The sequence below is a fragment of the Gymnoscopelus braueri genome (assembly GCF_963280865.1).
Source record: "Gymnoscopelus braueri genome assembly, chromosome: 16".
Taxonomy (NCBI): domain Eukaryota; kingdom Metazoa; phylum Chordata; class Actinopteri; order Myctophiformes; family Myctophidae; genus Gymnoscopelus; species Gymnoscopelus braueri.
The window spans coordinates 27092786-27118480 of NC_137616.1; the positions used below are offsets into that span (position 1 = coordinate 27092786).

A 25695-nucleotide genomic window follows, 5' to 3' on the forward strand; every position below is an offset into this window, starting at 1 on the left:
TTCATCATGCGTCTCGCTAGCCAATCACAGCGCGTCTGCGAAGTTTGAAGTTAATTTCATCATGTGTCTCGTTAGCCAATCACAGCACCTCCTGCAAAGCTTAGCCTATGGGCGTGTTTTCCACAGCATGGCGTCACAGCGAAAGACAAATTTTCACAACGGAAAGAAAAACTTTCGCCACGGATGGGTCCTAAACCCACTTATAGGAGCGGTTACACCGCTCAAAAAGTGCCTGGAAGAGGCAAGAAGCCCATGGGCTTATGCGAGGTCTCTGCCTATTGTATTCTAAGGTATACATGTGCTGTACATGTATACCTTAAGTGAGTCGCTTTCAACCCCGGTCCTCTGGACCCCTGGTACTACTTACCTCTTTTCCATCCTTGTACTGCAGCTTACTAATCAGGAACTAGTTAGATCTGTCAGGATTGAAAACCATCATTACTATGGATCCCCAGGCCCAAAGTGGAGAGCCACCACCTTAAGTCCCATTCATGATACTATCGCTGTATAGGATTCATACTGTCATTAACTTGCCCACCCATCCTCTGTCTCCCAGGCTATCACTGCAGAGGTGGATGAAGCGGTGGGCAGTCCACGGGCAGAGACGCCAAGCACGCTGACAGAGATGGAGGTCGAGACGGAGGAGGGCAGCCTGGTGTCGGAGGTAGACCTGGACGGCTACCAGGCCACACTGGAGGAGGTACTGACCTGGCTGCTGTCGGCCGAGGACGCCCTGCACATGCAGGACGAGGTGTCCGATGACGTGGAAGAGGTCAAGGAGCAGTTCCACACGCACGAGGTAGGAGGTGCCGCTTCGGACACTCAGACACACATGACTGTTTGTAGTCTAGAGAGCACTTGTTTCCCCAACAGTGGGTTGGGACCCATCTTGGGGCTGCGGACAGATTTTTATGGGTTGCGAATAAATATCTCCTTTTTCCCCGTTTCTTACACTTAAAAATATATTATTATTTGATTGTTACATTTTTTTGTTTAAACAAAAAAGTCGCAACTTTTCATAAATTAAACAATTCCAACATTTTTCAAAAGTATTTCATAAATAAAATGAAATCTAATAATTTACATAAATCAATTAAAGAAAATTAAGTAGGGAAAATAGCAGATCTACAAGCTCACAACACGAAGCGACATGTTATGAGCCTTTTGGATCTGCTATTTTCACTAGTTTGGGTCCCAGGCAAAATTAATGTCTACTTTCTCTTTTGGGTCTTGAGCTAAAAAGTTTGGGAACCACTGGTCTAGAGGTTTAATCCTAATATGGTATTTATATTTATAGAATGTATTCATGACAGGTTACATGTTTGATTTTTCCCCCCCAATGCGACAAAGTGATGCTATTTTACTGCACATGCTTTTTTGTCCTTCGAACGTGCTCAGCAATATTGTCTCTGAACAGTTTCCAGAGCTCAGATTCAAGCTGCTTGTGTTCAGAGATACAAGCCTCTGATGTCCCATTGAACATGCTCTGTACATGTCGGGAATGCCAGGAATTCTGTTGAGCAGAGTGGAGCACAGCACTCTGTGGTGTACTGTGCCCTAGCTCAAAATGTACTGTACTTGCTCGAGAAGGGGTTGTTGTAGAGAGAGTGTGTGTGTGTGTGTGTGTGTGTGTGTTTGTGTGTGTGCAGTGCAAGCACACATGCATGCTATGAGTCTTCAGGCTTGGCTGAAATGTGAATATTTGAGAGTTTACTGTTTGGAATCCAGGTCAGAACAGAAAGCCGGTAGCGAAATACCCAAAGCCTCTTTAAGAGCAGCTTTTCAAGAGGATAAAAAAAAGCGACATCCAAAACAATGTGCTCAGAACAAGTGCCCAGTTGGAAAATGCTTACTCATCCAGAGCGCTCTGAGGAAGAAAACGGACAATAACTCAATTCACTAGCTGGCTGATTGCTCACCACAAGAGCTAAAACAAACGCATCTCATCTGAAGGGTTAAAAGCAAGCTAGCTCCTCCTAGTTCTTTCTTGTCTGTCTTCCAGCTGAAGAGTTTTCCCCTCTCTCCTCTTTTCTATTTTGCAATTGGCCTCAATTGGCCTCTTCAGAGAATCACCCCTTCCCACTGTCCTCGACAACACCCCTGAGGACAAGCGACTCAGAATGCATTTAGAGGGGAGAGGTAGCTCGATTTATGTATTATTTGCTAGCTAGCACTTTTCCAGAGGCAGGACAGAGAAACAGACCCAGATGTTCATGAGAGGTTGCCAAGTGTCTCTGCCAATATACAGGATATTATAGAAACCATATTAGGCCAGCATGTCACCTGGCTCCTCTCACTGGACAAGAGCTGTTTGGTTGGATTATGCACACTGTCACCCTGACCCCGTACAGAAAGTACAGTCGGTAGTGATGATCCTATACCAGGCTGGGAGCCACATTCTTTGTCTCTGTGTAGTTCATTTTCTCTGCAGTGCTCTAAACACGCTCTATCAAGAAGATCAATCTTTTTGGGTAATGCATTGCGTACTGATGTTCTAACATACTGTAGTGATTCCAAGCCTTGTTTCCTTGGAGCCCTCCCCCCTTACATCTGAGAATGTGCAATTTTACTTTATACTTATACAAGGTTTCAGTTACAGGTTAGCAGGTACTGTTTCATTTAGAATATGCAAAGAGTGGATGAGAACTCTTTGGTGCAGGTGAACATAAAATAAAGGTCTCGTTTTAACTAATTGAGTGCCATTAACGTGTTTCACGTGTTTTAGCGCTATGGTGCAACGTGCCATTAACACATTGACCGCCAGAGGTTAATCTCATAATGTACTCACCAGTGCCAACGTTTTATTGTTGTTTTTTGTTTTTTTCACGTTGCCATAGACCTAGTTAAAATCCTTAAGATTGAGCTCTGCACTGTTTGTAAACATCGCGGCGATCTCCCTGCGTGTACCAGTCCAAACCACGTGTCAAACGGGGTATCCATGTTGTAGTTAGAACGGTTTAGGTTAAACAGTGATCAGCGAGGAGAAAAACTACAATAGAAGAAAATGGCGTTGCAGTGTGCGCTTTAGAATGGAGTCCTATGGGATCTGCAAAACGGGATCCGGAATAATTCAATTTCCGGTGGTGTTACAATGAAATGTGCCGTACTAGAAAATTGAAAAAAGTTTTTTTTTTTCGAAAAAAAAGGAAAAAGCACCACAGCCCGTAGGCTACGGGATCGGCGCTGTACAGTTGGATTTATCGGCCCGTAGGCTACGGGCCCGGCGGTGAGAGTGTTAACGTGTTTCACGTGTTTTTGAAAAAAATAGAAAAAAACTAAAAAAAAAAAAAGAAAAAAAGATATCATTATCTGAAGATTTGCAGCTCCATCCACTCCTTGTTTAACTTATAATGCACCTTTTTGGTACCCCCCCAGGCGTTCATGATGGAGCTGACAGCACACCAGAGCAGCGTGGGCAATGTGCTGCAAGCAGGTAACCAGTTGATGGCCCAAGGCAACCTGACAGAGGAAGAGGAAGATGAGATCAGGGAGCAGATGACCCTCCTAAACTCACGCTGGGAGAGCCTCCGAGTGGCCAGCATGGACCGACAGGCCAGGTACACACACACACACACACACACACACACACACACACACACTCACACTCACACTCACACACACAATGGGATGTTCCTGTGTGTGTGTGTGTGTGTGTGTGTGTGTGATTAATTGGAATGTGTGTTTTGTATGTATTAAGATACATGTATGTATAATATATATGTACGTATAATATATCTTCCTGTATCTGGTTGCTATGGCAACCTGCCAGATCAGGCTGAGGGTCTGATAGGCGAATCAGAGAATCAATCAAACCGAGAGTCCGATCACTGATCGAGGTGGGGTAAGATGCCTAAAACATAGCCATAGCTCTGATCAACAGTCTGTGACGGGTCTTGGAGGCATGTGGAGTGATCCTGTGCTTGTGAATCGCTGCCGAACTTCGGAGCTTTTGTCAATTATATAGTAGTAAGACAGTAAGATAAGATAATAATGCAACCACGCCGATAAATCAGGCTTGAGGCGGGGCTGAGCGAGCCCTAAGGCAAGTAAGTTCTTGTGCCGAGCGCTGTGATGCCTCAGCACCGTCTGACATGCATACTGATAGGATGGGAATCAGTTATTTACTACCAACTGTTATGGAAGTACAAGAAGTATGCATTACAAAGATGTTCATATTGTAGATACTATACATATTGTAGATACATGTTGTATATACTGTATGGCTAGAATGTAACATACATTATGCATGTTATTTCCAATGGTCAATTAGTACTGTATTTACATATTTTACGTGAGATCGGTCTGCATCCAGCCCATCATCCTTCTGCTGCTATGAGGCAATTTCTGTAGATACCGTGTGCATGGAGAATGTGCTGATCTAGTTGAATGTCAGTTGATTGTAAAGTTTTTTTTTTTTTTTTTTAGGCCTTTATCTTCCAAAGTATTCAATCTAATCATTATTTTCTCCCCCACTTCTTCCTCTCTCTCTATCTCTCTCTTGTTCATTCATTCACTTTATCTCTACCAAACATCCTTTACCTTGCTCTCTGTTCTTGGTAACTCACTCTTTCTCTCCCCAACAACCTTTAATGCTCCCTCTTTCCCTTTACTTTACCTCACTCTCGCTCCCTTTAATTTCACTCACTCTTTCTCTCCCCAACTTCCTCGACCTCACTCTTGCTCTTTCTCATTCCCTCACTTATTCTCTCCCCAACTAACATTACCTTATCCTCTTTTCTTTCTCTGTCCCTCCTCCATCTTGCTCATCCGTTTCTAGACTCCATGAGGTCCTAATGGATCTCCAGCAGCAGCAGTTGCAGCAGCTCTCTAATTGGCTAACACGGACTGAGGAGCGGATCAGAAAGATGGAGACACAGCCGATGGCGGGAGACCTGGATGGATACAAGGTTCAAATAGAGCAGCACAAAGTAAGGCTGGAAGAACAAAGTTCTTGTTTTTACTTTGAATAATAACTAACAGTTTGTTTACAACAGTTGTTCTGAAGCTTTTTCCTGCCAAGGACCCCCAAATTTATATATATGGCCGCGGACCCCTAACTGAAAATGTTTTGTGCCGGGGACCCCCAGAAGAGAAGATTTGTGTTAAAAAAAAATCTAGTTTTTCAAGATTTTTCAAAAATGTTCATTAACAAATAGCAGATGTACAAGCTCGCAGCGTGGTACGAGGTAATATGCTGTGAGCTTGTATATATGCTATTTTTGAATAGCCAACATGTGGATAAAGGGGTTAAAAAGATTGTGATGCTGTATTAACACATTTTGCTGGGGACCCCCTGGTACCCCCCCCCCTGGTAAAAAATCCCATTGGTGGTTATTGGATGTCTGTCAGATAGACAAATCTCACAATCACCTCGTCCTGTGCTTGAACCTAAATAGTGTCATTGACCGTGTGCCATGATGCCAGCACAAAGTTTAATGGGTTCGCAGCAGGTCTGTTAATGGTTAATACGACCCGGCTCATCGTGGTGTTTATGTTTCTTGCAGGAGCTTCAAAACGACTTGGAGGCGGAGCAGGTGAAGGTGAACTCTCTAACGCACATGGTAGTGGTGGTGGATGAGAACAGTGGTGAGAGCGCCACTGCTGCCCTGGAGGAACAATTACAAGTAAGATGTCCGCCTGGGGCTGAGTGAATATTTATATATACATATGTATATTCTTTATTGTCTAAGATCTGGATATAAGGAACAATGACAACTACTGTATGTTATATATGTAGTAATGTTTGTAAGGAAACTGTATTTTGATGGCTTAAGTAAGTATAAACAAGCTACTTTCCCTGCCTCGAACTAGAAACAACTGGAGTGGGGAGCAATTTATAGGAAAAAAAAATCATATTCATATTTTTTAACCACTTAAAACCCCAGCATCCTTATTGTGGGGACATTTTTCGCAGAAAATCAACAAGCTCACAACAAGAAAATTTACAAGCTCACAAGTGCGACGCGTTGTGAGCTTGTCGATCGGCTATTTTCAGCGAAAGCCTTCCCCACAACAGAGAACAGAAAAGACACTAGGGAGGGACTCCGGTCAACCATATAGGGTTTAAGTGGTTAACATCCCTGTTTTTTTTTGGTTCTCCTTGGTCACATTCCTTCAGTCTTTGGGTGAGCGCTGGGCAGCTGTGTGTCGCTGGACAGAGGAAAGGTGGCACAAGCTGCAGGAGGTACTATTGGTGTGGCAGCAGCTGCAAGAGGACCAGGTAGACCTCTCTCTCTCTCTCTCTCTCTCTCTCTCTCTCTCTCTCTCTCTCTCTCTCTCTCTCTCTCTCTCTCTCTCACACGCACGCACGCACAATGTAAAGAACGAGCAGAGCCAGGCAGATGATGTTGCACTCTGGTATTACACACACTGGGTGGATGTTATCAGGCCTGGCTAGAGTTTGCAGATGGCTGCCCTGAGATCAGCTGTTGTGAAGTCTCCTGATAGGTTGGCTCATCACATGTTTGCATCGATGCATACAAGAGATCCATACATACCATAGTCAAATAATCAGGGATATTTAACCACACAAGCCGTGTTTCATACTGGTGTCACATGGCGAAAATAGCCGATCTACAAGCTAGTTTGAAAGATTTTGAGAATGTGCCTATAACGACATGACCAAAATAGGAATTGCCAGATTGAAAGTGGTTAACTCTGAAGAGGGAACATACTGTATGTAATCAAATGCACCCGTAATGGTCCATTTGGTTGCATAGTACACACCTAAATGGAAAAGTTAAAGTTAACACTGAGGATTTACTCAAAAGCTTTCTCTCTCAGTTGAGATCCGTCTGATCTTTTGGCATAAATAGAAACAGTCCCCGGGTTCTGTGGGATGGTACCGAGTGAAGAACAGAGTGTTCATTTCTTTTGAAATGTACCCGTGCTCTTACAGAATTATAAAGTCTTTATACAAACCTACGCACACTGCTGCTTTAGTTGAAAATGACTTTCTCTGTTTTTAGTATGAAATCCATGTAATTTAATAGCGCTGGTCATTGTGCCTGCTTTCTCATTTCAGGGCCCCTTAAAAAGTGATGCTATTTTACGCAAGTAGCCCCCTTAACCCTGTAGCCTGTGGTCGTGGTGCTAGTATTTGGTGAACCACACGTGTTTATATCTTCCTCCTACCCTCTCTTGTGCAGGGCTTATTCAACGCTTGGCTCGCAGAGAAAGAGTCGGCCTTGAGTGAAGTCCAAACTGGCAACTTCAAGGACCCAAGTGAACTGAATTCTAATGTCCGCCGATTAGCAGTAAGTAGATCGCCGCTAAATGGTCAGTTAGGTTTATTTATGAGGTTGCATATGTTTTGAACATTAGTATTTGTTGCACCTATAAACATGCTTTAATTCCAGTAATGACACACATGTTTTTAATAGACCGTATTAAAATTGTGTATCAAACTGTGTATTGAAAAGTCAGATGAATTGTGTGTTTTTGGTCAGATGTGGCATTTATTGATCAGATGAAAAGACGCTCTCATCGAGCTGCTGATTTTGTACTCTATACACCAGTCAAGGACCCCCAAAAGGATATATATTTGGCCGCGGACCCCCATCTCAAATATTTTGTGCCGCCAGAAGCAAAGATTTGAGTTACAAGTGTTCGCTTAAAAATATATATATATTCAAAGGTTTGCACAAAATGTCACGATTTTTCAAAAATAGCAGATCTACAAGCTCATAGCGTGGCACTCGGTGCCGCGCTATGAGCTTGTACGCTATATTAGCACATTTTGCTGGGGACCCCCTGGAATCCCCTCAAGGACCCCTGGGGGTCCCCGGACCCCACTTTGAGAACCAAGGCTCTATACACAAGTGTTTGACCCGATCACCCCCACCCCTCCGTAGATCTTGAAGGAGGACATGGAGAACAAAAGGAGGACATTGGACCAGCTTTCGGACGCAGGGCAGGACGTGAAGGCTCTGCTGCGGAGCGCTGAGGCAGGAGCCCAGATAGAGGCAGAGACGGAGGAGCTTACCCAGAGATGGGACAACCTGGTCCAGAAGCTGGAGGACTGCTCCTTCCAGGTGTGTGTGTGTGTGTGTGTGTGTGTGTGTGTGTTGGTCTCTAGTGTGTGCTTGGTTTGTACATTTTGGCCATTCTTTCTTTGGAGTTGCACATCACCCAACTGACTTAGTGTTTTGCAAATATGATGACTGAAGAGCCTGGTGTTAATTGAAGATGAGTTTAATTATTATAATGATAGAAAATCTGTATAACATGGAAGAGATTAAAAAAAAAAGAATAAAGCAAAAAATAGCCATTAATAACTCAATAACTAACAGTTTATGAGTGATCTCTTAACTAGTTATAAAGGATAGTTATACATCCTTAACTAACTATTAACAAATACTTAAGTCATTAACACATTGAGTGCCAGGTTTTTTTTAAAACAGGGTACAGTCAGTGCCTGGATTTTTAACCATTTTTGAACCTTTTTCAAGTAGTCACAAAATATTTTCAGTGATCACCGTCCTCATGGTGATCCCCTCATTACACACATAGAGGTCTCGTACAATCGGGGGAAAAAAAATAAAAACATTCGGTAATCCGTTCCATAGTTGCAGCCAGTTGAAAATAGTCGAAAATAGTCAAAAATACATAATAAAAAGAAAAAGTACACAGGAGCCGAGATACAGGCTTCTGAAGTCATAAGTTAACCAGGAAGTGGATTGGAGTCTAAATCTTCGAAAAATGATATCTCTATGCTGTGAAGGAAAAAAAAGAAAAAGAAATAACTGTTTTTGGCACACAACGCATGGCTTCTCAAAAACGGTCCGGACCGTTTTTGGCACTCAATGTGTTAATAACTCATTTACTAAGTTTAAGTTTATGAACAATCTATTAACTAGTTATAACAAATAGTTATTATTAGGTGTTACCTGTCATATACAGTATACAGTATATATACATGGGGATACCGACTGCTACATTTGCGTACTTCAACGCAAGGTACAAATTTGTTTGTTGACGACTCGGCCAATCATCGCTGCTCTAAACTCACCGCTAAGGTAACGGAGGCCGTGACCAATGCTGGGCTGACCCAGGTGGAAGAGCACGTCGTCATGGTGGAAGAGCACGTCGTCATGGTGGAAGAGCACGTCGTCATGGAGACGGTTCATGTGACAGTGGTGGGTGCAACTGTTGACCAGGAATTGGCCCCGCCTGCTCCCCCCAAGAAACGACTGTTGGAGACGGATATAGAAGTCAGACGACTGTACGTACTCACACACACATGCACACACACAGACACACAGACACACAGACACAGACACACACACACACACACACACACACATTCACACTCATTCATAAGGGCACATACTGTGTATAGTTCACCCTATCTTCTGGATAAAGTGTAAAGACAAGTGAGCACGAATGCCAACACTCCCATGTATGCACGTCTTTGTGGTGCGCAGGTTGGAAAATAACGTGTCTGACCTGCTGAAGTGGATGAATACATGGAAGAGCACGGCTCAGGGCCTGGCCGCCACACACTCTGAGACCACAGCTGACACGTCCCTGCTACAGGACACACTAAAGGTAAGCTTTCAAAAAAACAATAGATGACCAATGATAAATGGCCGTTTAATTTTCGTACATAACCTTTGGCGATGATTGAACACAAAGCATAGCAATAATAAAAAGGAAAAACCTTCAAGAGACGATAGATATACCTACAGTATGTTGTTGATCCAGCGGGAGAAATTCTGTTTTCAATGGCATTACAGCAGTGAAGAAACACTGAACATATGCGGAACAATTAGATACAGCTACGGGTAGCAAAGAAATACTAGTAATAATGATAAAGAAACGGCCAGCAGTTCGCAACACACTGCGATTAGGAAAGGCGTACCATTGATTGATTGATTGAATACTTTATTAACAGTTTCCAAATAGTACAATGGTACGATTATACAAAGCCCTGTGGGCTTATTTCCATTGTGGTCCTGAACCAGACACCATGTATTCTACAGAAAAAACTGGCTTGGGCCTCAGCACTTGGACTGTACATTAAACAGTCCAGTACAGTAAAATACAGTGTGTGTACAATTACTGAAGTAACTGCGTTATACTTAACTATCTACTGTCCATTGGCTTTAGACTTTGGAAATGGAGCTATCAGCAAAGGAAGCCACAGTTGGTCAGGTGACCCAGGAAGGGCGGAGCTTGATGGACCAGCTGGAAAGAGGTATGGCACAAAGTGATGGTCGGGTTGATGTTGAGATGGCTGGGAGACAGTTGCACCCTAGTGCTAACAGACACTATATGCATATCCATATTGGATAATAATCGATTTACACTTAACCACTTTCCACTGAACCCCAGCATGCCTATTCTGTGGGGAACATTCGCCATACATAGCCGATCTTCAAGCTCGCAACGTGTTGCAACGGGGCACATTGTGAGCTTGTAGATTGGCTATTTTTTAGATTTGGTGTGTACGGAAACAAGCGGTCAAAGTAAAGTTGCAACTCAAGCCCAGTTCTCTAAGACTAGAGGGTTTAAGTGGTTAAAGTTCCCTACCCAGTTTTTTAGAGTGCATCCAAAGTATGCTGTGTTTCACAGGATCTCATGGTGATTGGCTCAAACTGAAATCTTCCATCTCTGTATTTAATGGCGTTTGATCAGATTTTACAACTCTTCCACAGCTGTTTTGTATTTTGTCATTATTTACAGGCATAACCCTTTTTTATTGTGAACCAGTTATGTGAACCAAAAATCTGGGTGTATTTGTGCAGGTAGAGTAGTAATAAAAGTCGGCAGGCCAGGGTAGCTAACTTCATATAAGCGCTGTGGTTTCAATGTGTTTACACTCCACAAGAGGCAGGGAGGCCTGGTGTGCACATCGCTGTCAGAGAGGATTAACACTTCAACTTTCCATTTCCTTTTCTTTTTTTTTTCTTTCTCATAATTTCTGTTCTCTCATTCGTTTTGTGTTTCCATTTATTACTTGCTCCAGTCTCCCGTCCACTTTTCCGCTCCAGATACATTTTGCTCTAGCTTTCAAAGGTCTTTATTGATCAGAGAGACCAGATATGACTTGGCCCAGATTGCCAAACCACATACGCTCAACAGAAATTGGAGGCAAAATTACACCGGGAACAAAGGGACAACAAAACCAAACACAAACACATCCTGGGTTATTCAAAACAAAAGTTTTTGTGGAACAGTAGGTCAGTGAGCATTCATTCAGCGTGTGACCTCCCTCCCTCCATCTGTCTGTCTGTCTGTCTTTCTGTCCGTCCGTCTTTCAGAGGGTGTTTGCGTGGATGCGGTGAGATCGGATATCGATCAGATCCAGACCCAGTGGGATGTGTGTTTGAGGGAGCTGCAGGCGTCCGTTGAGCGGGTCGCCATCCTCGCCCGGCTCAGAGAGTCGACCGCCCAGCTGGCTGAGCTGGACCGCATCCTAGCAGAACAGGACCAGTGGCTGGACACTACCTCCGTTGTCCAGTCGCACAACAAGGACGACCTCCAAACCCTTGCTGGGGATTGTCAGGTAACTTTCATCTTTTCAGTTCTCCACTGCGACCATTTGTTTTGCCACTGAAAGTATTTTCTCCCATCATTTTAATTCAGTTACCTCACTTCTGATTCAGTTCACTTCATTCATTAACCCATTAAGACCTGAGGCCGATTCTCCAAAATGTCTTCTAAATCTATGTTGCTACAGTACATGAGTGGTTATCAAACCTTTTCATGTCAAGGACCCCCGAAATGTATTTGGCCGTGGACCCCCATCTCAAAATATTTTGTTCTAGGGACCACCAGAAGCAAAGATTTGTTACAAATGTTAGCTTAAGAATTATATATATTCAAAGATTTGCAAAAAATGTCATGATTAAAAAAAAATAGCAGATCTACAAGATCACTCGGTGCCGTTCTATGAGCTTGTATATCTGCTATTTTTGAATAGGCAAAGAAATCTAAAATGACACAGATGTATTCCCGGTCTTAATGGCTTAAATGAATGAAATAAATATGATGGATAAGGTAATCAGATTCTATCTTCCCTTTCGCTGTGTCTCTCTCAGTCTCGATTGGCTGAGCTCTCCGTCCTGGGCCCACGGTTGGAACAGCTGTCTGCGGAGGTGGGGTCGCAGGAAACCACGGCTTCTCTGAAAGACAACATGGTGGTGGTGTCGGCCCACCATGCCTCCACGCTGCAGACGCTGCAGAGCAGAGAGCAAGAGATCGGCGAAGGTACCTCAGAGCCAACCTCAATGCAACATTTAACATTATTAGCAGCAGTAGCATTGTAGCACTATGTTAGTGATCAAGAAAACGGTGAACAAGTATATCTCTGCTGTCGGGCAGAAACCAGCTATGTCTTAAATATTACTCTACTTTTCAGGAAATTAAAAGTTCTTAGAACAACACAACACTGCCCCATCAAAATCGGTATGGTGACTTTATACATTGTCAGATACTTGAATGTGACCCTCTATTATCATCCCTTTACCCAAATACAGTTAGGAGGTTTTTGACCATTAATGTTGAGATAGTGTTTTTTTCTGTCTGACTTGGTCATTCTAATCAATGGGGGACAAACCACCTAACTCCAGGAGTTACAGTAGGTGGTTTGTCCGACAGTTTGAGGATCCAATGGAGTTAGGAGATTAATTTACAAGCGCTTTTTTAATACTTTTCATTGGTTCAAAATTTGTAAAACCCACACAAAGATGTAAAGGGTGTTCAATAGCACTGATTTATAAAAACATTTTTAAAAGGTTGACAAATGGAGTTAGCTGGTTTCTGCCCGACAGCGACGATATCTATTCCCTGACACGCTTAGACAGCTGAGTCGTATAAATGGAGACACGGGGCTATTGCACTCCCAAGTTCACAGCTTTCAGGTTTATAGTGAACCTTCAGAGGTAATGGCTGAGATCAGCTGACTACTCCTACTGCAGCAGCCTGAATTGAATATCAGCTTTTATGTGGAGCCTTGACCAGCCAACGAGTAATGGATGATGCCCTTATATGACCACCAAAACTCATGGCCGTGTGAGGGTTTGTGTGTGCAGGTGACGTATCGTGAGTGAATGTGTGTAATGTCTCTGCACTCACTCCATCTTAATCAAGGACCCGGTTTAGATCTGAAGGAGTCCTGAAAATCAGTCACCGTTTTACTTCTGGAATTTATTATAACACTCACTGCTCCATTCCAGTAACGGGGTATAAAAGGAGATTGGAGAATGCTGTTTGTCTGCAGCTGACCCTAGATGTGTGCATGTACATTTGCATATGTGTCAGTGTGCTTGTCCATACCTCTTGGGCTTTTATAACGGAGGTTTTGGAAGGGAGCCAACGAAAACCATTTTGTTTCTGCTTGAGGAGAGTTTGCCTTTCACTGGGGCCTCTGTCTGTTTGGTTATCTCTCTCTCATTCTCTCTCTCATTCTCTCGCTCTCGCTTTCTTTTCTGTCTGTGTCCGCTTTTGGGGACTACCTCTTTCTCCTCCTTTCTCTCTCTCTCTCTCTCACTCTCACTCTCACTCTCACTCTCACTCTCACTCAGAGAGAGAGAGAGAGAGAGAGAGAGAGAGAAAATTGAAGAAAGTGCTCAAATACAAAAATAAAGAAAAAAAGTCCACATTAGACTTGACACGCTCTTTCAGTGGGCTTGGTCAGTTGTGTTGTGGGTTCATGGTGTATTTGAAATCATGTTTGATTCATGGGCCTGAATTGGTCATGAAAGCTCACCCAGGCTCAGTTTGATGAGACCCAGGCTGTCAACCATCTGGGCTGTGTAGAACACGACATAGACGCACATACACAAGCACATGCTGCTACACACCCACCCATGCACACCCATACCGATTAAATGTGTGTGCATTTGCAAAACAAAAGATCGCCCCCCTGTGGTAGCTTGATGCACATTCATTTAATGTATTTGTGTATAAACATTCTTACTACATGTATCTATTTAGAAGCTTTGTGACACCCAGCCAGTGTTAATATAGCCCCTCCTCTCCTCTCCTTGCCTCCCCTCCACTTGTCCTGTCTCTTCAGCCGTGGCCACTCTCCAGGCCATGGACACCCAAATGGTACCAGATCCAGTTGAGGGCCTAGAGGCCTGGCTGGCCACTCTGAGAGAGGGCATAGTGGACATCCCTACCACAGAGGCGGCCGTGGAGCGGGCACAGGTGAGCACTTATTATGCAATTACTTGGTATAGCAATTATACACAATTAATAAGGAAGAATTCACCTTGTGAATAAAAGTGCGAGGGAGGGAGGGTGTCTCTGCATGTAAGAGCGGCACCTGTCAGCAGGGAGTGTTGGGCGGGAGGAGTAGAACGTCTCTACGTCCTCCTGGTGGGGGCTCCTCACTGGCAGGTGAGTCGGTAGGAATGCGACAGCAGTGACAACACAGAAATGTGTGTGGGGAGGAATTAATTGGCATAACGACTAAATTGGGTAGAAAAAGAGGTCAAAAGAAACCCCCCAAAAATACCCACTACCTTCTTATAGAATTATGTTTAAAAGTCCCTCTCAGCTCAGTCAGCTTGGCTCAACAGTTGAAACAGTGTCCAAACTCCGCTTGTGCTGGCTCGCTCAGGTGGCTGAATGTATTTTCTTTTTCCTAAGTACTTCAGGACATCCTTACTCCCTAGAGCTGTTAGGGGTGGTGCACTGCCTGGCAGTAAACAGCGCCTCAGTAGCTAAATATGGAGGGGAAATACAGTGTGCCTCCTCGAGGGAGCCAGTGCAAGTGGAGTTTGGAGACATGTGAACCAACCTCAAATTCCTGTACATACATATGTCATCAAGGATGGCTAAAACACAAGAGGCAATTGTTTACTGTATTTGAGGGAACAAGTGTTTCAGACCTCCTTTGAAACAGTGTTTTCAGCTATTGTACACAATCATTTGCCTGTAAGTTTGTAAGTTGTGTGTACAGTATGTATGTACTGTATATGTTATTGTCATGTGTTTTGTATTGTAATGTATTTTTTAACTTATTGACTGTTAACTGTGAGAGGACCTCAATGGAAATAAGTCTCATGACTTTCTTGTGTAATCCTCAAACTGCTGTAGCCATGTGGTTTTGCTTTTCAAATAAATAAAATCTAAATAAGGCAATTTTTCCCACTGGAGAATAACTTCCATTAAAACGTGCCACATCATAAACATTGACATTTGACATTGACCCCCCCTCCCCCAAACAAAATCAAAAAGTGTTTGCTTGTATGTAGCAGTTCATATTGCATTTGTTGCTATCTTAAGTCGTACTGTGTGTTGTGTTCTGGTATTTCATCTTGACAACTGTGAATGACAGCACAGTTGTCTGTGGACCTCTGGGGTGTTAGCCTACTGCGCCAGACAAAAAAAGCTTCCATTTTCACCAGCATTGTCTGATAGTGTGCCATCCCATGTGGCTGTTTTTTTTTTTTAACTACTACACACAATGAACCCCATTCTGAGACACTCACTTCCTTTTCCACTGTCTGTTAAGACCACAGAATAGAAGAATAACGGCGTGGGTGTGTGTGTGTGTGTGTGTGTGTGTGTGTGTGTGTACACACACGTTTTGTGTGCGAGCCTCCTCCTGTTCCAATGGAATGTGGGCCAGTCCTAGGCCTTGTTATCGTGGCAGATAGACCATGGTGCCGGGGGGCGGGGTGGGTGCTGTGAGGGGGTGAGGGGGGTACTTGGCACATTCTGGGCGCAGTGCCCACAGGCCTATGGCTCAGAGGTCCTAACAGTGTGGAACCAGTCAACCAGTAGATCAGTCAGACAGTCAGTCAAACCGGACTTATACTTTGTCGTATGTTGGTGTGTCGCATGCCGAAAATAACTTCACGATATGATGCAATGTGAGCTTTTTGATAGGCTATTTTTGGCATGCCGCGACACTGTCGTATGACAGAATATAAATGAAACATCAGTCAGTCACAACACACCACCCTACTCTGTGACAGCAGTCTGCTGCTTTGGCTAGACAGAGTTCGAATCCCATTAGTTTATTTATTTCTCCATCCTTCGTTCCTTACGTGCCTCTGTGTGATTTTTGTGTTTGTTAGATGAAAGCAGATTTATGCAACGGGAAGGGGTGGGGGAGTTTTTTTGTTAAACATTTGTACATTCAGTCTGTAGAAGCAGACCATTATTTCTTTATTTACTCGAATTTTTGGGACATCTTTCACTTTGATACTTTTGGAAACCATTTAATTATAGCCGCACACTTGTAGCTGCCGATGCAAGTTTTATTGTGGACACAGAGACAGAAAAATTACCAACGTTTCGGACAGACTAAGCTGCCTTCTTCAGGGGGTGAGAAACATAACAGACATTTGTACCGTGGAGAATGTCAAAAATTAAATTTTGTAATTGTCTCTCGTCTATCAGGGATTGTGTCTAGAGATAGAGCAAACACAACAGGCTTCTGACCCAGCTGAATTACAAAGATGGAGTCAGCTCTCCTCCAAGGCGCGTGAGGAGCTTGGTACTCTGCAGTGCATGCTGGGTAGTCTGAAGGACAACCAGGTAGAGTAACCATCATTTAAGTGTTAAACTGTTCAACTAAGAACTCTAAAACATATGTTGTAACACTTTATAATAACTTTTGAATGCATACTGTTTTAAATATTGAGCGTTGATTGCTTGAATGTTGTCAGGTGAAAGTGGTGGAGGTGGAACGTTGGCTGGACGCGGTACAGGAATTGATGTCACGGGACGCAGCGGGACAAGGCGACGAGAGGTTACAGGAGGAGCTTAACCAGTGCAAGGTCAGAGGTCACTGAGATCAAGCAGTTGGGGAGAATTCTCCCTGTTACAGTTGTTCATGACACACGCAACAATTTAGAAATGAATACTCATCGCTGGATTTGGTTCACTTCTAGTTCGATCAATAAAAAATGGGAACTACCATTTATTCGTTTTTGTCAGACCATTTTCAATCCTGTTGCTATTAGGACAAAATTATGAATAATTAGATAATACAAAAAATGGCAAATTGATACAAGCTCACCTCACTCATGTTGATGAGCCATTAGGTCAACTAATTGGACTGACTTCAGTCGTTCTGCTTTGCTGTGTCTTGCTTTACATTAGGAGTATGTGACTGAGATGGAGCCAGTGGAGAGTTCATTGAAGCAGATGAGAGAGAACGTGTGTGCGGTGCAGGGCACTGCAGTACCAGGCCTGGTCAAGTGGGGTCAGGATAAACTGGACGAGTGCCAGGGCAGGTGGGACACCCTCAGCAAAGAGGTGAGAATGTCTTATTGTGTATTTACTTGTACATTTTAGGTCAGCATCTATTGACATGAATACCTAATACAGTCGGCTGAGTTAACAGTGTCACCAGCTGCACAACACACAAACAATATTCAATGGAAGAAAAAATTGTCATGAATTCATTTGGTGATTTTACGTCTCCCACAATGCCTTGCAACTGTAATCTGCATATCTGAATCCAGTTTAGCATTACATTATGAATACATTGGAAGATGTTTGTCAAACAAATAACTGAAAGGTATTTTGGAAAATAGTTTGTTTTTGTGAAGTAATTAAAATAGTTTGTGAGCACCTTTTTTAAGGAAAGAAGAGTTCGTAGCCACGATGCAGAATTTTATTTTTATTTTTAAAGAGCGCACTAACAATCTACAAATAAATTCAATGTCATCCAAGTCAAGATATTTGGCTTAAAATAAAATACTCCTACTAACGTGTGTGTTTCCTGCAGCTACTGAGGCACCAGGAACGCGTGGCTGAAAGTCAGGAGAGGCAGGTGAACTTGAAGAAGGACTTGGCGGAGATGCAGGAGTGGATGACCCAGGTGGACGAGGAGTTCCTCATGAGGGACTTTGAGTACAAGAGTCCCGAGGAGCTGGAGGGAGCGCTGGAAGAGATGAAGGTGTGGGACGGAGGGCAAAGATACATTTACCCATTTGTTGTGGAAGTGGTGCTGCTGGGTTGTTAACCCATTTAGACTGGGAACGCATCTGTGTCATTTTAAATGTATTATGCTATTAAAAAAATAGCAGATATACAAGCTCATATGAGCTTGAAAAAACTGTTATGATCTGGAAGACATTTGTAGAATCGGCCTTAGGTCTAAATGGGTAATGAGTGATAATTGTGTTAATTACAAATAGATAAATTAACGCTGATGATTTTACAGTGCAGAAAATCCAGCTAGCGATCAGTATCCCCCCCTCTCATCTAATTTCCGTCTCTCAGAGGGCTAAAGAGGACGTGCTGCAGAAGGAGGTCAGGGTGAAGATCCTCAAGGACAACATCAACACACTGGTGTCCAGAACATCACCCCCTGGTGGCGGGAGTGGACAGGAGCTGACCTCAGAGCTCGGGGGAGTGCTGGCCAACTACCACAAGTTGTGTGACCGCTTCAAGAGCAAATGTCACACTCTGGAGGTAACCTGTTTGCGTTAGGGTTTGGAGTGGGGTGACTATCCTACACCCAAAGCACTTTTCCCTTCCCTTGAAAATGTTTGAAGACAGTGCAGACTCAAAACAATAGCAACCACTGATATTTACAAGTTCAGGGGAGCCAGTACATTTACATGGAACCTCCAAAGGTTTATAACATTAGAAAGATGTTTGCTTTTATGGCATTTGGGTGCATAAAGTGTGCGTATTCTCAAGCGAGCTTAGCTGGAAGGCCCGCCACTTCCTTTTCATCACCTGCCATTTCACATGTATCTTAGGAGACACGTGGTTTTCTCTTCTGGGCTGTCCCTATAATTGGCATGACTAAATTGAAAGAAAATGAAGAAAGGAAAAAAGAAAGATGGCTGCTTCTAAATTGTCATCAATATAAGTAACTACTCAGGATTTATTGCGAGGATGACAGGATACAAATTAGTTTTGCGTTTTCTAATCTGAACCGAGAGTAAGCCTTCATCAAAAGGCTCTGACAGCAGGGCAAGATTTTGGAAATGAACTAGAGAGAGTGTGAGGATGTTGTGCTCGCGTGCTGCATTTTTCATGATCCAGCATCACAACATGGACTTCATGCAACATATTCCTGTTGCAGAAGAAACCCCAGTGTTCTGAGTTGAGTCCCCAGTAGAAGGTCATGTTTTAAGGGCTGAGGCTTTGCAGCAGTGCCCCTGACACTGGAAAGAGGACGCAGGGTTTAAATGTCAGACACATCAGGGATTTTATGGTTATGCATGTGTTCACTCTGTCAGTTCCCCTGAATGTGATAGTCATCACCGCTCCTTTTTATATTCATTATGTCACATGCATATAATATGACGAGGGATTCTTCACTTTTGTAAAATAAAAAGACCCATCTTTGCCCATCAGTCTAAATGTGTACCTTCTGTGCTAACTTCACCTCCCTATTCGGGACAACCTCTCCCTGGGGCACATGGGGCTGTTGGTATATAATGGCGTAAATTATGATAGTGACTTTGTGTTTTTGACCGTTTCCCTGTTTGTGTGTGTGTGCGCGCGCACGCTGTGTAGGAGGTGTGGTCTTGTTGGATGGAATTGCTTCAGTACTTGGACATGGAGCAGAATTGGTTAAGCACTTTGGAAGAGAAGGTCCAGGCCACCGAGAACCTACCGGAGAGCACGGACGCTGTCAATGAAGCTCTGGAGGTAAACGCACACAACGCACGCACACACACTCACACACGCACACACACACGCGCTCACACACACACACACGCACGCACGCACACGCACACACTTGTTCTACTTTTTACTCACCCTCTGTGTGATTCTATATCTGTAGAGAGCCTGCAGTGTGGGTGTCAGAATCACTCACTGTGACACTTCTGTAACGTCACACGATGATATGATGTAGGAAACTGAAGACCCTTCAAAACAGTGTCCCTCCTTTGTCTTTGTCCTTGCGCATTTCATTTGTCTCTTTTCTCACCCCTCTCTCCTCTTCCCATCCCTCTCTCCATCTTTGCCTCTATCCATTCCCCCCCCCCCCCTCTCTCTCTCTCTCTCACATCATCCCCTCTTCTTCCCCACTTTCCTATCCTCCCTTTCCCTCTCTGTCTCTCTCTCTGTCTGTCTCTCTCTCTCTCTCTCTCTCTCTCTCTCTCTTTCTCTCTCTCTCTCTCTGTCCCTGTGTCTTAATCCTCTCTCTCTTTCTCTCTCTCTCCCTGTGTCCTAATCAGAGTGACCACTCCAGGCTGTGTCTCTGTCTGGAAACGGACATTTATATGATGCCACGTAAACAATGTCTATTGCTGTCACTCTTGGGGCGTGTTTCTCATTTCCTGTCTCTGTCACCGCTCGCTGCCTTTGATTTGCTAGCTATTGTAACGCTGGTTATCTGTGTGCGGTCTTTCTCTGGTCTTTCCTCACTCTTTCTCTCTCACACACACACACACACACACACACACACACACACACACACACACACACACACACACACACACACACACACACACACACACACACACAAGCGCACTTACTTGCTTCTATGCTGTCACTCCCAAACTTGATCACTCATTCATTCAACTTGCTCATTAATTCAGTCACTCGTTCACTTGTTATTTTTTTTCCTGCCGTTCTTTCTTACTGGTCCTGCCCAGCGCGTTGATCGGTATCTTTGTTCTTTATATTTCACTCTTGTCTCTGTGCAGGCAGGGTGCTGGATTAAAAATTTGTAGTGGCATTTTAGTTTTTTTTTCTTGGTATGTTTTTTTAGTAAGAAAAAGGAACACCTTTTTCCCTCCTGTTTTAGAATTTAGTTTTGACTTCTCCATCTCCTTTCCCATTCAATTTGACTTCTGCCACTCTTGGACGGTGTCTTTGGAACTATTTTATCCTCGTTCTTCTGCTCCTTCATCTGTCCATGTCTTACCGTTTGATCCATTTTTTTATCCAACAACAAAGGCTTGTTTCAGTAGAATTCCATTTTCCCCTTTCCCTGTTTTTGCTGTTTTTCCATTTAGTTGTAGAGTCCTCCATTCACCCTCGTTGTCTTTCTCTCCCTCTCTCCCCATCCCTGCTTTCACATCCAGTCGTTGGAGAGTGTGCTGCGTCATCCGGGGGACAACCGGACCCAGATCAGAGAACTGGGTCAGACGCTGATAGACGGAGGCATTTTGGATGAACTCATTAGTGAAAAACTAGAGGCCTTCAATTCACGCTATGACCAGCTCAGCAACCAGGTCAGCACCCTCTCTCTTTTTGTCTGTGTATGTGTACGTGCTTTTTTGTTGTTGTTGGTGTCTCTTTAAATATCCTTCCAGTGTGTATAGAGTACATATATCTTTTACATTTTACAAAATGTTCTGCAGTGCGAGATAGTACACAATTTCAGAATTGATTGAGTTCATGATTTTTGATCTCCAAAAACAAATGAACTGGGTAAAATAAATGATACATTTTCAGTGAGAAATTATGTGTTTTTAGTTGCTCTACCTAATGAAAATGGATTTGAAAACATTTGATAATAAATAAGAGTAAAAACTTAAATTGAATGCAATTGAATGAAGACATCAAGCCAATCTTCCCATATGTCTGCCCCCCCCCAGGCTGTGAACAGGCAGGTCAGCCTAGAGCAGCAGCTGCAGAGCCTGAGAGAGAACGAACAAGCTCTCCAGACCCTACAGGAAGCTCTGAGCCAACTGGACCACACACTCACGTCCTACCTCACCGACCGCATCGACGCCTTCCAGCTCCCGCAGCAGGCACAGGTACACCGGTGGAGGAGATCCACTTTGTTAAAGGAGTAGTCCCCCCCCCCCTATAATTTACTCACCCCGTGATGAGTTGAATACAAGTAGAATTTTCATTTGTATAACATTTCTTTACGGTGAATGAAGAATCCCAAAACGTAGAGAATACTTCATGAATTGATGTAAACGATTAACAGCAGCTATAAAAGCTAAAAGAAATCCAGTTATAAACTCCAAAATAACGCTCACAGTGTGATCCCAAGTGACTTCTATCCAGTCGTATGTATGAATGTAACACAGGAGAGCTGCAGGTAAGAGTCAAGAACTAAACCCAAGATAAATAAGAATACAAATAAATACTGAGGCCACTCTGATATGGCCCTAGATGGCTGCACTGGATCTCTGAATGAGTGAACATATGCACATCAAAATGTACAGTCTATTAACACCTTTACCGCCGGGCCCGTAGTTCTACGGGCCGTTAAATCCAACGGTTAAGCGCCGAGCCCGTAGTCCTACGGGCTGCGGTCTTTTCGCGCATGCGCGGTCCGGGTGCACTTTCGGAATTTTTTTGATCCACTTCCGTTTCCGGTTTGATGACAGGAAATAGAATTATTTGGGATCCGGTTTCGACGATCACGCCCGCTCCCATTCTACAGACGAAACTGAAACTCAATTCTCTTCCTGTAGTTTTTTCTCCTCGCATTTCACTGTTTAACGTAATCCGCTCTAACTCAAACATGGATGCCCCGTTTGACACGTGGTTTTCACTGGGAGATACAGGGAGATCTCGCGGATGTAAACAGACCGTTCACGGCTCAATCTTAAGGATTTTAACAAGATCTATGGCGACATGAAAAAAACAAAAAAACAACAAAAACACCTTGGCACTGGTGAGTACATTATGAGATTAACCTCTGGCGGTGGATGTGTTAACAGTATAAACACTGTATGAATGAATGTATGTAAATATGACCACTTGCACTTCTACTATGAGCCAAATAAGCGTAAAACAAACAGACTCTTCGATGAGGGCTGTTGCTTTAAAAATTGGCAGGTTGAATAGACCAAAAGTACTAGTCATAGTCAAAAACTCATCAGCATTTGCCTGTTGGCTTGTGTTGGTTTCCATAAGGTGCACGCACACACTCGCACGCACCCACTCACTCATACACAGACACAGAGAGGAACTCACTATTCGTACTACACACAGAGGGACTGGGTCACTGGGACAGGATGCTGATCTCTGTCTTCTGTCCAGACCATCGGTGCAGAGATTGCGGCCCACGAGGCGACAGTGGAGGAGATGAGGAGGAGGAATGTAGTAAACTTGCCCCCTGCAGCTGCTGACGGCAAGGCTACCCGTGGTGGGACCATGCTGGATCAACTGCAGGTACTGGACAACACTGCCACCTACAGTCTGACTGCACACCAGACACCCATGTTCTCTCTCTTCTGTCTACGACGTGCAGCGTGTCCTGAAACCTGATTGTTTTTGCCCCTGTCCGCCCATGTGTCTGTGAGCCTGTGTACACCTAATCTCAGACACCACTTGACTGATCGGAGTGAAACTTTGCACGCACACTCCCAGTAGGCCAAGGAAAAGACCGTTTCAAATCAGTCTTTTGTGGTGGGGCTATAACAGGCCGTTTTATATTTTGTACAACTTGACAATTGACATGCAATCATTTTCTTCCATTTTTGCCACATGGTGAATAATATGTTGTTTATTTCACCAAAGTCCTTTTCAAAGTTTTCCATGATTTTTCATCCATCATTGTAACCATACTTTCAACCGATGTGTAAAACATAAAATAAAATAAAAAGTCAATGGCAAACAGAAAGCGCACACAGCCCCCCAGACATCATCAGTGTATGGTTTTATTAGTGGTCCCATTGTACAGCAGTTTAGTAACTCCTTCCCTCCCCACTCTTGACAGAGGAAGCTGAGAGAGATCTCCACAAAGTACCAGCTGTTCCAGAAGCCTGCTAACTTTGAGCAGCGCATGTTGGACTGTAAGCGGGTCCTGGACGGTGCCAAGGCCGAGCTCCATGTCCTGGACATGGGGGAGGTGGAACCGGACAATATCCAGACCCACCTCAACGGCTGCATGGTGAGAACACACAGCTCATCTCCCTCTATCTCACAAAGCTAACCTAACATCATAACATAACATTTTTATTCATATAATGTCTACGTTGGCTGTTCAAAAATAGCAGATATACAAGCCGTGCTGCAAGATTGTACATCTGCTATTTTTTACACAAAATTTTCAATAATTTTTTTATAGATAAGCCGCACCGTTATATAAGCCGCAGGGTCGAAAAATTGGAAAAAAGTCGCGGCTTATAGTCCGAAATTTACGGTACATATCAATTTGGGGGTCCTTGACAAAAAAAAAATCCGGATGCTTTTCCGGATTGAAGGGTATAAGAACGTTTAGGCTTTCCTGGTCTAAATGGGTTAAAGGCTTTATTTGCAGCTGAGATTATTCAGCATGGTTTTAAGGACATTGCAGTGAGCTTTGTCTCTGGCAAGGCTTTAAGGCAAGGATGGGTGGGTGTCGTCACACACATAAATGGCTAGTCTGGGAGAAGAGCTACAGTATGAAGTTTGCAATTGTCCTTGTGAATTCTCTTCATTAACATATAGAACCACTTCTGGGGAAAAGGTTCGGTCCCATCCCATTCACGTGTTATTATCCCTATTATCATGGGATTTTACAAACCACACACACACACACACACACACACACACACACACACACACACACACACACACACACACACACACACACACACACACACACACACACATCCACCCACCACCTCTCTCTTTTTTTTGCCTGTGCAGAAGCTGTACAAACTGCTAAGTGAGGTGAAGCTGGAGGTTGAGACAGTGATAAAGACGGGCAGGCAGATTGTCCAGAAGCAGCAGACGGAGAACCCCAAGGCCATGGACGAACAGCTCACCGCCCTCAAAATGCTCTACAATGACTTGGGGGCACAGGTAATGCTTTACTTGGCTCTAGCTTGACTCATTTTAGCTTCATTAGGAATATACCTTCTGCAAATGGGGAGATATAAATGAGATCACACGTTGGGCTATAGAAATTATTAAACCTATCGTGAAGCACTTCTGCGGCTCGTTATGGTTAATGTCTCTCGTGCTGCTGCTGCTCAGGTGACCGAGGGCAAACAGGACCTGGAGAAGGCTCTTTCTCTCTCTCAGAAGTTCCACAAAGAGAGCGCTGCGCTGCAGGACTGGCTGACCACCAATGAGCTTCAAGTCCAGCAAAAGAACTCCTCTGGAGACATGCCGGCAGACATCGATGCTGAGATCGTATGGGCTAACGTGAGTGGCTGTGTGTGTGTGCGTGTGTGTGTGTGTGTGTGTGTGTGTGTGTGTGTGTGTGTGTGTGTGTGTGTGTGTGTGTGTCTATATATGTTGTATTACCTTGTGTTGTCCTTGCTTACTGTAAATCGCTCTGGATTAAGAGCGTCTGCTAAATGCCTCGATTGTAAATTGTAGAACTCAAAAGGCTTACGCTATGAACGTAACCCCTGTTCTTTGAATATTACGAGCAAGATATTAGCTTATGGCAGAGCGCCCCCTGGCGTGATCACAGAAGCATTATTTATACACTCCAGACAATTTCATTGGCTGGACCAAGGTTGCAACTACTATTCGCTCCGACTGTAATGCATAGTTAAAGGTAGTTTAAGAGATCTGCTTCGGTTAAAACAAAAAGTTTTTTTTGTGAAAAGGTTAAAGCCCTATATTCTGATAGTAATCAGAATCAGGAGTGTTTGTATAATACTGGGGGTCTCCCTGTCTCTCCAGCACTTTAACTCTTTTCTTTGAGTATTTTCATAAAGTACTCCCCCAGTGCCAGCGATTTGCGTGTTCTTTTATTTTTTTATTTTGTAATTTTTCATTCAAATAATTGTCTGACTGCGGTTTTAACACATTGAGTGCCAAAAACGGTCCGGACCGTTTTTGAGAAGCCATGCGTTGTGTGCCAAAAACGGTTATGACCGTTTTTGGGGGAAAAAATTAAAAAAAAAT

At 43.7% G+C, this 25695-nt stretch overlaps 1 protein-coding gene across 13 annotated transcripts in view; it reads left to right on the forward strand.

Annotated features, from left to right (window-relative positions):
* The window catches only part of utrn (utrophin), a gene marked incomplete at its 3' end in the record, with an annotated part of 232858 nt that overhangs the window by 46974 nt on the left and 160189 nt on the right, over nt 1-25695 (forward strand). For all 13 annotated transcript variants that reach the window (XM_080452440.1, XM_080452443.1, XM_080452444.1 and 10 more), the window contains 25 exons: nt 557-799; nt 3376-3557; nt 4778-4928; nt 5505-5624; nt 6119-6220; nt 7149-7256; nt 7854-8033; nt 9018-9223; nt 9426-9549; nt 10111-10198; nt 11265-11509; nt 12045-12213; nt 14024-14157; nt 16363-16500; nt 16632-16742; nt 17068-17223; nt 17699-17869; nt 18196-18387; nt 19447-19581; nt 20967-21116; nt 21483-21644; nt 22888-23019; nt 23567-23740; nt 24481-24636; nt 24811-24981. In XM_080452440.1, the coding sequence (XP_080308566.1) occupies nt 557-799; nt 3376-3557; nt 4778-4928; nt 5505-5624; nt 6119-6220; nt 7149-7256; nt 7854-8033; nt 9018-9223; nt 9426-9549; nt 10111-10198; nt 11265-11509; nt 12045-12213; nt 14024-14157; nt 16363-16500; nt 16632-16742; nt 17068-17223; nt 17699-17869; nt 18196-18387; nt 19447-19581; nt 20967-21116; nt 21483-21644; nt 22888-23019; nt 23567-23740; nt 24481-24636; nt 24811-24981 (3900 nt within the window). The remainder of the gene's footprint in view (nt 1-556; nt 800-3375; nt 3558-4777; nt 4929-5504; nt 5625-6118; nt 6221-7148; nt 7257-7853; nt 8034-9017; nt 9224-9425; nt 9550-10110; nt 10199-11264; nt 11510-12044; nt 12214-14023; nt 14158-16362; nt 16501-16631; nt 16743-17067; nt 17224-17698; nt 17870-18195; nt 18388-19446; nt 19582-20966; nt 21117-21482; nt 21645-22887; nt 23020-23566; nt 23741-24480; nt 24637-24810; nt 24982-25695) is intronic.